Source organism: Rhynchophorus ferrugineus, unplaced genomic scaffold (genome assembly GCF_030347505.1).
Source record: "Rhynchophorus ferrugineus isolate W39M unplaced genomic scaffold, kcgeb_rfMv2 rfM1, whole genome shotgun sequence".
In the NCBI taxonomy this organism is placed as follows: Eukaryota; Metazoa; Arthropoda; class Insecta; order Coleoptera; family Curculionidae; genus Rhynchophorus; species Rhynchophorus ferrugineus.
Window position 1 is genome coordinate 16,591,665 of NW_027472580.1, and position 15,330 is coordinate 16,606,994.

At 30.2% G+C, this 15,330-nt stretch overlaps 4 protein-coding genes across 4 annotated transcripts; 1 reads left to right on the forward strand and 3 right to left on the reverse strand.

Annotated features, from left to right (window-relative positions):
• Positions 1-49: 49 nt before the first annotated feature.
• Positions 50-1,175, reverse strand: LOC143195464 (translational activator of cytochrome c oxidase 1). Its single transcript, XM_076402609.1, has 4 exons — positions 942-1,175; positions 736-889; positions 586-678; positions 50-452 (listed from the first exon to the last, which is right to left on the reverse strand). Exons 1-4 carry the CDS (start codon positions 1,090-1,092, stop codon positions 71-73), a joined length of 780 nt encoding a protein of 259 aa, XP_076258724.1. The 5' UTR covers positions 1,093-1,175; the 3' UTR covers positions 50-70.
• Positions 1,176-1,191: 16 nt separating this feature from the next.
• Pen (karyopherin subunit alpha) lies at positions 1,192-5,182 on the forward strand. Its single transcript, XM_076402593.1, has 11 exons — positions 1,192-1,469; positions 1,669-1,730; positions 1,790-1,961; positions 2,024-2,171; positions 2,228-2,388; positions 2,453-2,568; positions 2,632-2,834; positions 3,915-4,117; positions 4,180-4,340; positions 4,393-4,632; positions 4,686-5,182. The coding sequence occupies exons 2-11, from the start codon at positions 1,677-1,679 to the stop codon at positions 4,782-4,784; spliced, it is 1,557 nt and encodes a 518-aa protein (XP_076258708.1). The 5' UTR covers positions 1,192-1,469; positions 1,669-1,676; the 3' UTR covers positions 4,785-5,182.
• A 2,959-nt stretch (positions 5,183-8,141) lies between these two features.
• On the reverse strand, positions 8,142-10,225 carry sta (stubarista 40S ribosomal protein SA). Its single transcript, XM_076402625.1, has 7 exons — positions 10,127-10,225; positions 9,849-9,911; positions 9,495-9,679; positions 9,342-9,438; positions 8,951-9,177; positions 8,624-8,770; positions 8,142-8,421 (listed from the first exon to the last, which is right to left on the reverse strand). Exons 2-7 carry the CDS (start codon positions 9,880-9,882, stop codon positions 8,197-8,199), a joined length of 915 nt encoding a protein of 304 aa, XP_076258740.1. The 5' UTR covers positions 9,883-9,911; positions 10,127-10,225; the 3' UTR covers positions 8,142-8,196.
• Positions 10,226-10,884: 659 nt separating this feature from the next.
• drk (growth factor receptor-bound protein 2 drk) lies at positions 10,885-15,321 on the reverse strand. The gene is made up of 6 exons (XM_076402641.1): positions 14,543-15,321; positions 14,205-14,302; positions 13,873-13,992; positions 13,634-13,799; positions 13,489-13,573; positions 10,885-13,136 (listed from the first exon to the last, which is right to left on the reverse strand). Exons 1-6 carry the CDS (start codon positions 14,618-14,620, stop codon positions 13,048-13,050), a joined length of 636 nt encoding a protein of 211 aa, XP_076258756.1. The 5' UTR covers positions 14,621-15,321; the 3' UTR covers positions 10,885-13,047.
• Positions 15,322-15,330: the final 9 nt, after the last annotated feature.

The window sequence follows — 15,330 nt, forward strand, 5'->3', positions numbered from 1 at the left end:
CTTGAATCTAATGACATAAGGCACAACTAAAAAATAAAACAATACAAAATACTTATTAAACCATTTAATGTCATTCTGTATTAACATTGTCATAAATCCCAGTAACCTCTGGAAATTCCTTTAATTTACTTAATAATTTCTCATAAGTGGCATACTCAGGCTCTGCTAAATATACACTCTTATGTGGGATGTACTCAACAGTGGAGTGCAGAATATTATATCCTTTACTTTCTAGAATCTTTTGTGCTTCCATAAAATTAGTTTTGCCACATAAAAATTCAAATACATTTTCATCCACTAATGATACTTCTTCAGCATTACTATCAATTGCATCTTCTGTAGCAATTTCAATCTGCTCATTATTAGGCTTTGTAGATAAATTGGAATTTTCAGCATGAATAATGCCTTTCTCTTCAAATAAGTACACAGCACCGCCATCACCATATTTAGATCTAAAAATCAAATAAGTAGAAAATGGAAATCATAAGTTAATAAACAGTATAAGATAAATAAAAAAGAAAGAGTTAAATGTAAATACCAAAATATTTCTTACAATAATTGGTAGAAAAGACATAATGGGCTTACTGATTCTTCCTTAAAATAGAAGTTATATTTTGCTTTATGATGTGGAGATTATTGGTAAATATTTCACAAAGTAGTATACTAGTTCCGGGTCCCCTAAAAGATATAAAAACATCTACAGGAACTATAAAATATATTGAATAACAGGCTTACTTTATTTCAAGTAAATGTAATTTAGCATTAGTTTTATCATTTTCGCAACTTTTAAGTATATTATTTAATGTAGCTTGAGGCATATTAAATCTCTTACATTGTTCTATGACTTGGGATAGTTTCAAATTGGCTTTAGGATCTAAACTACCTCCTTCTGTGAAATAATACATAATTCAGAGTCCATTAAAAATACTATTACTGTTTACCTTGTATAGCTACACGGACCTGCCTAGACAATTTTGTAAATAAGACGTTCCTCTCTGCATCTTTCTGTCCTTTTATGTGTCTTATGTTTGCCCATTTTGAATGACCAGCACTCCTTTTAAAAAATAAATTAAACACAGTTGACTTTAACATAATGATTAATTTATTTACAGAAAAATAGATTTCCTAAAATTCTAACCTTCAAGATATCGATAAATTATATAACCTTTAAAACAGCATTAAAGAATCTACATCTTCAAAAATTATCGGCAATAGTATATATTTTCCTTTCATTATCTTCTTAGCTTTAATGGTTGATTTTGTATTTCCATTATAAGTTTAAATTCGCCAATAAATGTGTGAATTTTTGATATATCCGTTTTCATTGGTCTCACATGTTTAGCCCTGTCAATTTTTAGACTTTTTTAAACGGTTAACGGCCATTTTGAGCATTGGTTTTGGGCCGTCGTCTTCCGTCAGAAATCGTTTGTTCGTTTTCAAAGTTACTTGTGATTCGTCTATTGTTAAATGTAAGTAATAAGTATTTGCATTTATCACGTAGTAAATACCAACTTCGTGTAAATTACGGCGCAGTTTTTTATTAACTGTAGTTTGCTTTATGTATTTTTTGCCGCTAAATTTTACTTACTAATTATTTTCGGGTATTATATTTCGAGTTGTATATTTACATAAATAAATATATTAATTTACATGTATAATATTTAACAGACGTAATCATGGCAGACGAAAACAGAATTCGTTCCTTCAAGAACAAAGGAAAGGATACCGAGGTATACTATATATTTTTGTAACTGATACTATTACAGTTGTAACAAACATTGTTTATTAGGAAATGAGACGTAGACGTATAGGTCAGGCAGTAGAACTGCGAAAAGCAAGGAAAGATGATCAATTACTAAAAAGAAGGAATATATCAGCTGCCACTGAAGAGCCGTCCTCACCACTGCAAGAAAACAATTGTCTTAGCCCAGTAACAATGAAACCTGAAGAAATAATGTTTGGTAAATTGAAATGAATGGTGGATAAGATCTGACTTTCAGTTTTAATATTATCGGTATTTTAGGTATGATGGACTCTGATGAATCTGTTCAATTTAAAGCAACACAAGCTTGCAGGAAGATTCTTAGTAGGGAAAGAAGTCCTCCTATAGATCAAATGATCAGATTAGGAGTAGTTCCAAGATGTGTTGAATTTTTGGGGAAGAATCACAAGTATGGTGTTTTGATATATAGTATTCATACATTTTAATATCTGTTGAATTTTATAGTCCACCACTTCAATTTGAAGCATGTTGGGCCTTAACAAATATAGCATCAGGAACTTCAGAACAAACTGCTGCTGTTGTTCAGGAAGGTGCTATTCCCAGATTGCAGGTTTTGTTGAATTCCCCGAGATTAGATGTGTGTGAACAAGCTGTATGGGCATTAGGTATGTGTATAAATTTTGTTACAAAATTGTAGATTTTAATAGTGGTTTAATAATAATTTAATAGGTAACATTGCTGGTGATGGACCAATAACAAGAGATATGGTACTCAATTCAGGAATTTTACCAGACATTTTAAAACTTATTGAACCCAACACAACATTATCATTATTGAGGAATGCTGTAAGAAAAATTAGTTACAAAATATGTTTAATTTGTATTACACTACACAATTTGGTTATTTAGGTATGGGCTATTTCAAATCTCTGCCGCAATAAAAACCCCTCGCCTGATTTTGAACTAGTAAAACCAGCATTGCCAACTTTAGCAAAACTACTTTCATTTGATGATAAAGATGTTTTAGCAGATACCTGTTGGGCATTATCATATTTAACAGATGGAAATAACGATAAAATTCAAGCCGTACTGGACACTGGTCTAGTCAGCAGGTAAGGAAATCAGGAAAGGATATTTAGGTCTAGGGACAATTTTAGAAATTTTTTCAAGAGCAAATAATAAATTTAAGGTCCATTCTTGTTACTGAATATTAATGTTTACAGAACATAAAAGACAATTCAGACCAAGAACCTTCTGGTCATTTTCTGCTTAAAAGTAATGTATGATTACTAGAATTTGAGATATAAGCTTTATATATTAGGCATTCCTCTGCTTCATTTTTTTTTTTGCTAAAGGCAAGTTCTTTCTATTTGCTTTCTACAAATTCGGGTTTTGTCATGTTGGAGTCACAATTAGTAGATATTTGTCTTACTAATATAAGTGATACAGTATGCAATAAGGTAGATATGTAGTTAAGTTGACACCTAAATATAAGTTAAAAACGAGTTGCAAAGATTTTTCTTACGCGTTTTCTAATTGCCTTTTGCTGGAGATTCAGATGGCGATACAATTGCAAAAGGGAGGCAAATTCATTGAAGAGGGTTTCTTGGAAAAAGTTTCCAGTTATTTGTGTTTTTACTGATGACTGAAGATTCTTAGTGAGAAGTGTTATTTTATATTTAACGTGGTAGTTTGTTTCGACATTTAATTTCAAATTGAGTAGTTATATAATAGTTCAAATAGTGTCTTCTGGTCTTAAAAGTTTTTCTTCCACACAAATACAAATTATAGTTTTTGTTCCGTCTTCGGCCCTGGAACGATTTTGCGCTGCACAGAATTTCTGAAGAAAAGAACTAAATTAAGAAGTAAGTCCTCATAACTAATAAAAGAGGTATAGCATTGAACTGGTATAGCTATTAAAAAAAATTTCAACACTTGCAGAATACATCTTTGGGGATTATTAATTTTTTAGAAATTTTCTAAGTCGTTTTTAGCAAATTAATGTTGGCTTTTTAAAAAGCAGTGGAAAGTTAAATGACACTATCCACCTACCCTTTATATCCGAATATAATTGAAATTTCGAAAAATTCTTAAATATTAGTGTTGAAAATATATTAAAAAATGTGGATGTTCTGGATTAGTACATCCTTTATGGTAATTATTATTATATATGCTGTTTATATATATTATAGATTGGTAGAATTACTCTATAGTACAGAAAATACTGTGCTAACACCAGCATTAAGGGCTGTTGGGAACATTGTTACTGGAAATGATGTTCAAACAGATTCGGTAATAAATGCAGGTGCTCTTAATGTAATGAATAAGCTTCTGCAACATCAAAGGTTAAATATAGTGAAGGAAGCTGCTTGGACAATTTCCAATATTACTGCAGGTAAATTTTAAAATAACCAAATTGAAAATATTCAGGATCAATGGTCACTTTTATTTATATAGGTAATAGTGAACAAATACAGAAAGTTATTGATGCTGGTATAATACCAGTTCTTCTTCATGTACTTTCAACGGGAGATTTCAAAAGCCAAAAAGAAGCTGCTTGGGCAGTTACAAACTACACCAGTGGCGGTAATATCCAACAATTGGCAAAATTGGTCGATGTCAGTAACTAATCATTCTAATAGAAGACTAGTATTTATGTTAATATTTCAGTTTGGGGCAATCAAACCGATGTGTAATTTGCTAAATGCTAAAGACTTCAAAGTAGTGTCAGTTGTACTGGATGGCTTGAGCAACATCTTAGCAGCTGCCCAAAGAATGGGAGAGACTGATAAAGTTGGAATATTAATTGAGGAGTGTGGTGGCCTGGATTTGATAGAATCACTACAAAGTCATGACAATGAAAGAATTTATGAAAAAGCATTAAATATCATTGAAAACTACTTTAGCGAGGTATTCTTTAGTTCAAATAATGTTTTTCTAATTTTTTCATATATTTTTTTAAGGGTCATAATGATGATATGCAGTCTGCTGTCACTGAAGATGGTCAAATCACATTCACTAACATACTTACTCAAATGCCAAATGATCCATTCACATTTTAGAAAACAGTGTTCATAATCCATGAGAATCTCATTATTAAAAAGAAAGGATAACCAAATCTCTGCCATTCCAATTCTAGGATTGTTTAAAAAATATATCGTAAAAAACACTGTGATCGTCTCTTCAACATAGGCTGTTTTTGTAATTTTTTAAAGGTACATTCGAAAGTAAGGCATTTCAGGACTTTTTATAGTCTTTGTTAATCTCACATGAACGTTCTTTGTTAATTTAGTTATTTTGTTCTTTTTTTAATTGTAGCTATACCACACATTTGTATAATGCTTGCGTTATTCCTAGTGCTTTTTTCTTAATGTTTGTAACTTTAATATTTAAATATATTCAGTTTTATTTGTTGTAGTACTTTTTTGTCTTTGATATACATAATAAATAATGCTTAAAACTGGAACTTTTATTTTATCAGTTAACTTTTCAAATAACAAAAGCTGTTGTACAAGACGTTAGTATTTGTTTTAAACGTAAAGCAAATCTATTTTTGAACACTGATTCTTAGGTGAGTATAAAACCTTCACCTACAAAATATAAAAATGTAAATTAGTATATATTCTACCCAAAGAAGCACTGAGCATACACCATGTCAATTTATAACGTCGTATTTTTGCCATCTCAACTCTTGAGTTTTACTTTTAGTCTGACATAATGAAACAATAATGTTATCAAACATAATTTATTTTAAAATTATAGTACATCTAACGTATATATTATCGAATATTTTAAACTACACTATGTTTATATTGCTTTTTTATATGTACATTCAACTTTTCCACACCACCTATGAAATACTACACTAATACACTTAATGAACAATTTTATATCCATATAATGTATTTTACTTGCATTAGAGAGCATATTTACCTTTTTAAGTTTAATTCTTGTTTCCTTCGATGGCGTGTTTCCTTATCGGGTCATTTTGATATCACTGTACTTTTTTGTTTCTTCTGTTGGCACATGTGTGCACCATTATTGATACAATTAATCAGTGAATTCAGAATTGATTAATCACTGAATTCATCACGAAACAATTAGTATTCATCCTTTCCTTCTAACCTAATGGTCATGTATAATTCTGAATACACAATGTCCCATTCTGAAATATCCATCTCTCATCTAAATACTCAAATTTGAAATAATTGCCTTCCTTGATTTTATTATATGCTTTTAAAAACTGTACTATTTTAAAAAGCAATGTCTGGAAGTTCCATTAAACTTCTTGTGTGGGTTATCTTCACACTATTCAAATCCTAGTGTACGAATGGATGTTCCAGATGCCATATAACTCGTAACTCTGTATGGATACTTTCCAGACAGTTTCCTCTGAAGTAATTGTATTAAATTATGTTAATATTGAAAAAACTACTTCACTGCTTTTATACGTTCGTTCCCGATTCGGTGAATCCAAGATTAAATTTTTTATTTTTTGAGATATTTTAATGACCGTGCTCATACTAATACTAACTAAACACGCTAAAAATACTTTCAATAAAAACCGTTGCAACATAATATTTAACTGAAAAAATGTTTACCTCACTAAATAATTTTACTTGCAAGAGGGGGCCTACATTATCTCTTTCCTGGCCGAAGTAACTGATTAAGAGATGCGATTTGTTCTGTCTGCTTTCGGCATTTTCAATGAAAGTAATATTAGTATAAGCGGCGATTTGAAATTTATCAAAACAAGCAAAGCGTTAAAACGTTTGTGGTTTTATAATCTGTAATTGTTATAACTATTATTTTGAAGAATTTTTCAGACATGTTCGAACAATCCAACAGCATTGTATCTCTTTTTAACTGGAATAAAATGAGAAGGAAAATATTGCGTGATTCAAAAACAAATTGCGACAGGCAATTCCATAAACATGACGTGACGCACGTTCATTGCTTGTCTGGATTAACTATACTAGCAGAACAGAGCTCTCAGTAATCAGAATCGAACGATGCAAGAATTAAAGAATTGTATGCGGGAATTCACATCGAAGTGAAAAATGTGATTATACAAAACAATCGAGTTGAACGGCATTACTAAAAATCATCTCAAAAATAAATGATGAACGCATTTTTTCGACTCTGAAGCTGATTCGTTTTCAGAAAGTGTCAGTTTATTTGGGACACAAAAATAATTTTGTATGTGGGATATATCCATATTAATAAAACCATGATTTCTGACTTGTTTTGTTACCTTTTGAAATAATGTTCTATTAAAATAACACACCTATTCACACATCTCGAAATATCATCTTAAGTAGTAAAACTACCATAGATTAGTATTTTGAAGGGAAGTTACCACAGTGACCTATCACAGAATCCACAAATTGGAATAAGTGGATGTTGAGACGTAGGAGAGAAAACAATGATGTAAATAAAATATACTTTATTTTCTCACTTCTTTGAGTAAATTAATACCAAAAGACCAATGGGTTTATTTTAATTAATAATATAATAGTTATAATATAATAATTATAATATATAATTTATTTTTTTTAACGGCAGGTTGGATTAAAATGATGCAATTTAGCCATTCAACAATCACAATTTAACTTTCAGAACATAAACGACGCTTGGTTAGTTTAATTTATAAATAACTAATAAGATGGAACGGTTCATTTTAACTAATATTCTTGTTATGGCGTTGTAGATGTTTTAACTTGTTTGCGTGTATAATAATAAACCAATCTATACAATTATGTAAGAACTATAGTTGATAACTTCATAAAATAAAATTCACCGGATTCCTTAAGTTATACACCAGATCATTAATCCCTGGAGGTAGTCTCTAATAAAAGCCAAATGTCAACTTAACAGCACATAAAAACAAATGTGTATTTTTATCTAGTAGTATCATCGTAAAAAAGTTCTGTAACATAATTTGCAATGGCGAATCCAGAGTCGGTTTTTCTTTTCACCTCAAATTCAAGATTGTCACGGTATGATGTAAAAGATGGTCCTTTATTGATGCGGTGGTCAAAAGTTCAAATCCCGGTGTAGACGTAATGTTTGTGGCTTTTTACAGACAAAAGTGTAAATCTAAGTAAATTTGGGTAAGATTGAAAGTCTTCTGGAAATGACACGCAGTTCGGAGAAGTCCTAATTGATAGAAGACTCAGAAATACTATTAAAAAACCATTGATAGAACATAGGTAAAAATTAAAACTTGTATGTATAAGGTAGGGGAAAAATAACTTCGGTCCTTTCTAATAGATGGCTTAAAAATATATCTGTAGTATCTCTTACCCAGTCAATGGTCGCGTTTTGAAAATAAGACATTCTAGGTAATTTTTACCATACACAATACCAGAATGTTACAGGGAAAAATTTGTTATATGGCATGCAAGTAATCTATCATCTCGTTAGTCAAATTTCTTTATTTTCACATAACATTGTAAAAAATGTATTAAAATTTTAATCCCAGTTTGATGGGCCAGCCCAATTGGCTTGCTGGGTTTGCTGGCCGGCATTCCATTGTTCTTGAGCGACTTCTGCGGCCCAATCATCAGTAGGAGCTGGAGCGGCAAATGGTGCGACGGTAGCTGCTGCCGTTGCTGCAGCTGCGGGTTGTGGTGCAGGTTCAGCCCAGTCTTGATCTGCATGAGCATTCCATTCAACCTCAGCAGGTTCATGAGCAACCTAAAAATATTACACATAACTAAGTGTTCAAAGTTGATGTAATATCAAACTGTAGCAAAATATTTTATAAACTATTCAAAGGTAAAATAGCTTATGGTAATAATTTTGCAATATTCCTTTTGTCCTAAAGCGAAACTGTAAAACTTTGGAAAGCATTTTACAACATTAGAAAGGACATCATATATAAATGAATCATACTTACAACAGTTTCAACAGGTTTGCTGGCAGCAACCTGTTCTTTGGCTGCTTGTTCTTCCTTTTCTGCCTCTTCAGGTTCTCTGTAGAAGAACAGATCAACTACAACATCCCATTTGTGTTCTCTTGGGATACTTCCTCTTAAACGTAATACCTAGACAACAGTAAAGTGTTAGTGACTGAAAGTTAATTTATAAAATAGTTGAAAGATATGAGAATAAGTCAGGTGGAAAAATCTTTACATCACGGTCAAATCATATTGACTGGAACGGTTGTTTATCATCATTTATATTCACACCCAACATACAAACATATTTATTATTGTTTGAATTACCTCTCTAGCCAACAACCACCAAACTAAACCAATACTGTGTGGGGCTTTGTTGTTGCATGGAATAGCAATATCAACAAATCTTAATGGAGAGTCTGTATTGGCAAGAGCTATTACTGGAATGTTTACATAAGAAGCTTCAGTAATAGGTTGGTGATCTAGGGCTGGGTCAGTAACAATCAGCAAACGAGGTTCACGGAAGGCAGCCTGAATTTGATTGGTGAATGCACCTAAAATTACATTGGGGATAAGATTTAAATTATTGATAAACAAAATAAGTAAATGAATGCAAATACATCAGAATATAATTATAATCAACTAGTTCATAGGTTCCTTAGTAGTTATCATCACTTACAAAAAATATAAAACTAAAATATTTAATTCGAATACTGACCAGGTGTGAATCTTCCTGCAATTGGTGTAGCACCAGTATGTGCAGCAAATTTAAGTACAGCCCTTTGGCCATAAGGTCTTGAAGAAATTACGAAAACCTAAAAAATATCAGTCTTCAGATATTTCATACCATAATCTCATTAAATATATTTGCCTCAGCTGGATGCTCAATAGCGACAATAGCTCTGGCAGCCAAAAGGAGTTTCTCCCAAGTTTTTCTCAAATTGATAATATGGATACCATCAGGTCTGCGTTTGTAGATGTATTGCTCCATCTGGAAATTGACATTGGTGCTGCCCAAATGGGTCATAGCAGATAACATCTTTGTTACATCCTCCTCTGGAAATAAATTACACGTTATGACCAATTTTATACAATTCTCAAACTATTTAAAAAAAAAACTAATCAGAATAAAAAACTAATCACGGTATTCATAACCCAATGCTCTAATAGTTCTCATCATTGTAACCACATATAACAAAAACAAATAATTTGAAATAAAACTTACCTTTCAAACTAAGAACATCTAAACCTCCCGACATTGTTCCGTAATTTTTGTGTAACGAATTACCTATAAAATAACATTTCTATTAAAAACCACTGTTAGATCTACAAAACATAACCATGAAAATTCATAGTTTTTAACTTTTTTAAGTTATTTTAAAACATAGTTCAGAAAATATTAACAAAATATATAATAAAATTGTTTTTCTAATCATTATGTACAAGTATACATAACATTAAGTATTTGATTCTTAAGGTATTTTTAAAATTTTAAAAGCTTACGTTTTAGATGCCACAGGGAGCTACGTTCCTGTCAAAAAGAACAGCGGTAAGCTAAGAAGCTGACAGCTAACCTCTGTTATTTATTGCGCATGTATAAACTAATGTATTGGAAGTTGCATATTGTAAAAATTCAATTTACTAAGAATTATATAAAAAATAAAGAATTATATATAGGCTAAAAATAATATTTATTTTATGAAAATAACGCTCTAAAGTAAACTTTACAACTATGACTATAGAAAATGTGGGACATACTAAAATATATGTAGTTTTCGTAGGTGAGAAAAATAATTTGTGATAAGAACTATACAAATTTATCTAATTTATAATGACTTATAGAGCGGTAAAAATTAATTCAAATTAAGATTGTCAAATTAGCCATTTGTTATTATTATTAATAGGTTTTCATTAATATACTATTTTCAAGAACGTTATTAATTATAATTATTGAGTATATTGAGTAAGTTATTGAGTATATCAAATAATTTCCACGAATAAATTATACAAATATTGTAGGACTTATTTTAGAGTATTTCACAATTTTTCCTATACGCGGAATAATAATTAGTTCCTATAAGAGGTTAAAGAAAGTTGATATTTCGCATAGTTGTCCTGGGTGACAGACATACCAATTAATGTTTAGAATTTGTTTAATACATTGACTAATACCGAATAAAATGTGAATTTAATTATTGTAAAATTATATTTATAGTTTAAATAATGCAAGGTATTATAGGGTATACAATAAAACTCGTGAATAGGCTTATATAACATATATTTTTATCTAAATATGTTGCACTTAAATCCGCATAATTTTTATTTCCTACGTTAGTATATACAATTTTAAATGATGAATAAAAAGCTATATCATCCGAATTTCCCGTCATCTAAACAAATATGTGACAACTAGGAAACTCGAACGTCATAATGCCAAAATATTTTTGTTGGTACCTATACCACTGTATATTCTTGGTGTTGCGTTTTCCCAGGCAGTACCTAAGTTACGTTGTCCTAAAATCTATTTACAGCATCAATAAATGGGATGTTTAAGGTTTTTTTTTAATTTCGCTTTCATAGTAAAGACGCCAGCAAGATAAAAAACTTATTAGTAGTAAAAATGGTAAGAGAATTTTAAATAATCTTCCCAATAAATTTTAATATAATGAGTAGAAAAATACATCCCTTATATTGACTAAATGATAATAGTAATAATAATCTAAAATGGTAGAAGCCTATTTAAGAAAAACATAATCAATCGGTAAGATTAAAAAATATTCGCTCTTCAATCTTACCATGCTATGGAATAACTATGGCAACCAAAAAACAAAAAAATATATTTGACAAACATTGCCTAGAATTTATATCACTCACTATATAATAATAGTTTATAATCAAGATAATAAATCATAAATATCCTCACTATATATATAAAGTAGTAATTGATACGACGCAAATAATGCTAGTAAACAATAAAAATATAATGGGAAAACAATTGTTATTTTTACCGGTCACTTGAAACCACTTGCACGCATGCATGAAATCGAAAATAATTATTGTAAAATAGCACCCGAAATGTACTTAAACATACACAAAACATTCTGGTCGATCAGGAATAAAATTTGATACTTAACATATAGCTGTGAGGTAATATTCGCAAAGTGTATAACAATTATTTCATGATCGCATTACCGTTAGTACACGGTGAAATACTAGGAATGTACGCTGATGCAGATTTTTCAAGGAGTCGTTGGAGAATGAGATAATAATACGATCGATCAACATGTACAATATATATTTGAACTATTTCAATTTTAGTCTAATTCTCCAATAACAACTGTTTAAGGTAAGCGCTCAAATGTTCGCATCTCTCTGATCCTTTCAGATGGTTATATTTGAAATGACAACATACATACATTGGACAGATTGTCATGTCATTTAAAATTGAGTTAAATACTTTTGACGTGTTTGTTAAACTTTAGCTGAAACACTCACAGAACATTTTTAACGATTACAGTGGATGACGGATAATTAATTAATAATTTTAGTACAGTCTCTGATGTGTACAAGCGTGCGTCTACCTTTGTTGCCTTTTAATTCGGAGAATTAAAATAATCAAACACTAACATGGTTAGTAAATAATCATAATGCTTTATGTAAGCGTTTTTCTATTATAATTTTTTAGATTTCCTTTTCGTCTCTCTGTTTAGAATATTACCCCAATTGTGAGTTGAGCAGAGGTTGAAAGAAGCCTATTGCAAAGGAATATTGGATATAAAAATATTTCTATCAAAATCATTATAGCCTGCTATTGAGTACAAGTTTCTAGCAAAGTGATCAGATCAGGGTTGGACGACGACGCGATAAAATATTTTTAAATTGAATGAGCAGAATAAAAGAAAACCTTAAAATTAGGCGACAACATCCAAATCTGATCTGTTAAATGAGCAAAAACTTAGGTTTTAAGATTACAAGAACAGAATAATCACTATCAATATTTGTCACAACTGTGAATCCTTAGAACAATACGCAATTGCATTATTGTGTTAGTTTCACAAAAGCTCCATCCTACGACTGTAATTGGTGTAATAATGACTATTCTTGTTCCTTTAAAACCCAGAACTTAAATATCCATGAAACCTACTACTAATATGCACCAATAAAATAAAATCACTCATTCACTTGAATTATTCGTCACACGTGAATGTTTATGCTCATTCTTTGTTTATATATGTTCGTGTAACGAAATAGATAATTGGTGATTTAATTATTCATAACAAATTGCACACCTTTGATATCCATGTTGTTTGTTTGCCAAAATAAAGAAAAAATGAGTAGGCTTTCTTGGAAAAATTATAATTATTTGTTTTGTATAGGTGTTTCTAACACTTCTCAATTTATTGGGAAGTTTTGTGCTGCATTATTTACGTGTGATAAGGTGTAACATATGTTGCTGGGAATAGACCCCTGCGATGACCAATTTCACCATGCCACCAATGTTGATCAGTACGATCTGAAAGTAAATAAAATTTGGAATTAAATGTTTGTTGCAGGTGGGTAAGTGTATTACAATAATGTAATCAAAACAAAGCTGATTAGCTGATTACTCATTATCTAATTATAATTCTTCTTAGTAAAAATAATGAGTTGCAAAGAATGTTAATAAAATGTACTTTTTTAGATATATTTTGTATTTACTAAAACATTAATATATATAGCAGGAATTGTTTTTCGATATAGATTAACCTTGATTGTATTGTAATAATATAAAATCTCCCAAAGATCTACAATACCCTGTAAACTTATATTAGTTCCTTATATATTAAAATATGTTTAAAAGAAATATATAAAAAAGCACCTCTCACCTGTTACAGTAATAACATCGCCTCGTCTAAACTCTAGCTCTCCCACTTCTTGTGGTGTGAAATCATATAGTGCTTGCACTAAATACTGTAAATAAAATGTTACACCATTAGTTTAACCATTAGGTAAATAGTACAAGCACCATACCTCTTCCAAAACCATATCTCTCAATTTCACATCTTGTGATCTAGAGACTGATGATGTTCTATGGTATTCCACTAATTCATTCAAAGAGTTAAATTTTACAACCCACAAAAAGAATTTTCCTTGTGCGTCCCGAAGGACTTTGAAGTGTTGAACTCCATCTGAACATCTAAAAATAATTAGTGATTACAAAATAGTGTTATTAGTGTTACAATGTGTAAATATTAAAACACTTAACCTACTTAACAGATAATGAAAAATCTCCAGGACTTGATTCACTAATTCTGATTAAAAATGCACCTTCATGTTTATTTAATAATAATTTTTCTGCATCTGCTCTTGATATTTTACCATAATACCACCTAAAATGCATTTAGTAAAATAAAATGATAATGTCAGTGAAAAAATATATAAAAATATGCAAGTGGCTTTAATGTTAATTTATCAAATAAAAATATCTGATATATTTTGCATATCTCATAAGATAATATATATTAACCAAATGAAGAAAGAATAGATTGTTGTATATATGTTTCAGATGTATGCTTTTGATAGAAGCTAATATCTAACTTACTCATGTGGTTTCATTTCGATGTAGTTACTTGGAATCAGACCTTCTCTACCATCTAATTCTGCTCTGTACCAGTTCATATCATCTTCCATATTCAAAACCTACAAAAAAGTAAAAATATAACCTGTGGCTACAAACATAATCACTTAAATAATATTATTGCTAAATCAAATATACCTAAAAATAGCTGAGGAAAGATTACATTTAACTTTTTATCTATGCATAGCAAAATTCAATATATACAAATTATGTATAAAGGTATTAAACATTAATTTAAAGGTTTTCAATGTCATATGGGAAAAAAATCAAAACAAATCTAAATCAAGTGATCCGAAACTTACCTTAAGAACTTGGGCTTTCCTAAAACTCAGCTCATCATCAGCTGTTGCGTTAAATTCGTGTTTGGCGACAGCCTCCATCTTGATTTTTCGCGTATTTCTTCGCTTTTTCTCTGAAAAAGTCCCTTTGTCACGAAATATAAAAAGTTTATTGCTCGGGGGAAAATGATTCACTAGTAAACGTCAAATATGTAGTGAAAAACAAAAGACGATCCTGTACGATAGGCGTACGAATTTTGATATTATAACACCGCACCTTCATCTAAAAACATCGCACAATATGTTAATGCCCGGTTTTCTTAAAAATATGCAATGAACAAATGGTTATATTAATGGATATTTTATGGCTGGAGAACAAATTTCTCGTGTTGTTGATGAAATCTAACACTGTACAATCTTCTTATGGAATACTCTGCCTGCGCGAAAGCTCACGAAGTGATTAAGGAATGACACCGATTTTACCCGATCATATGATCGGTATTATTATAAAGAACCTATTATAGTATTATTCTATTATTTTTAAAATGCAATATACATAAATAATACATGCATTAATTATTTGTACGGTTCTTATCAGAAATGAAATTTAAATAAATATTTTACTAATGGTAATTTGTTTTGATAATGTATATAAAGTTCCTAAATTACAAGTAGCTGAAAATTTCTAATTTTAGAATCTGACATTTATAATAACTATAGATCTAAATAAGTGTTCAAAATTGATATAATATAAGAAAAGAAAAGGTAATACAACTATGAGTTGGTACTATTTTTAATAGCGTAGTGTAGGA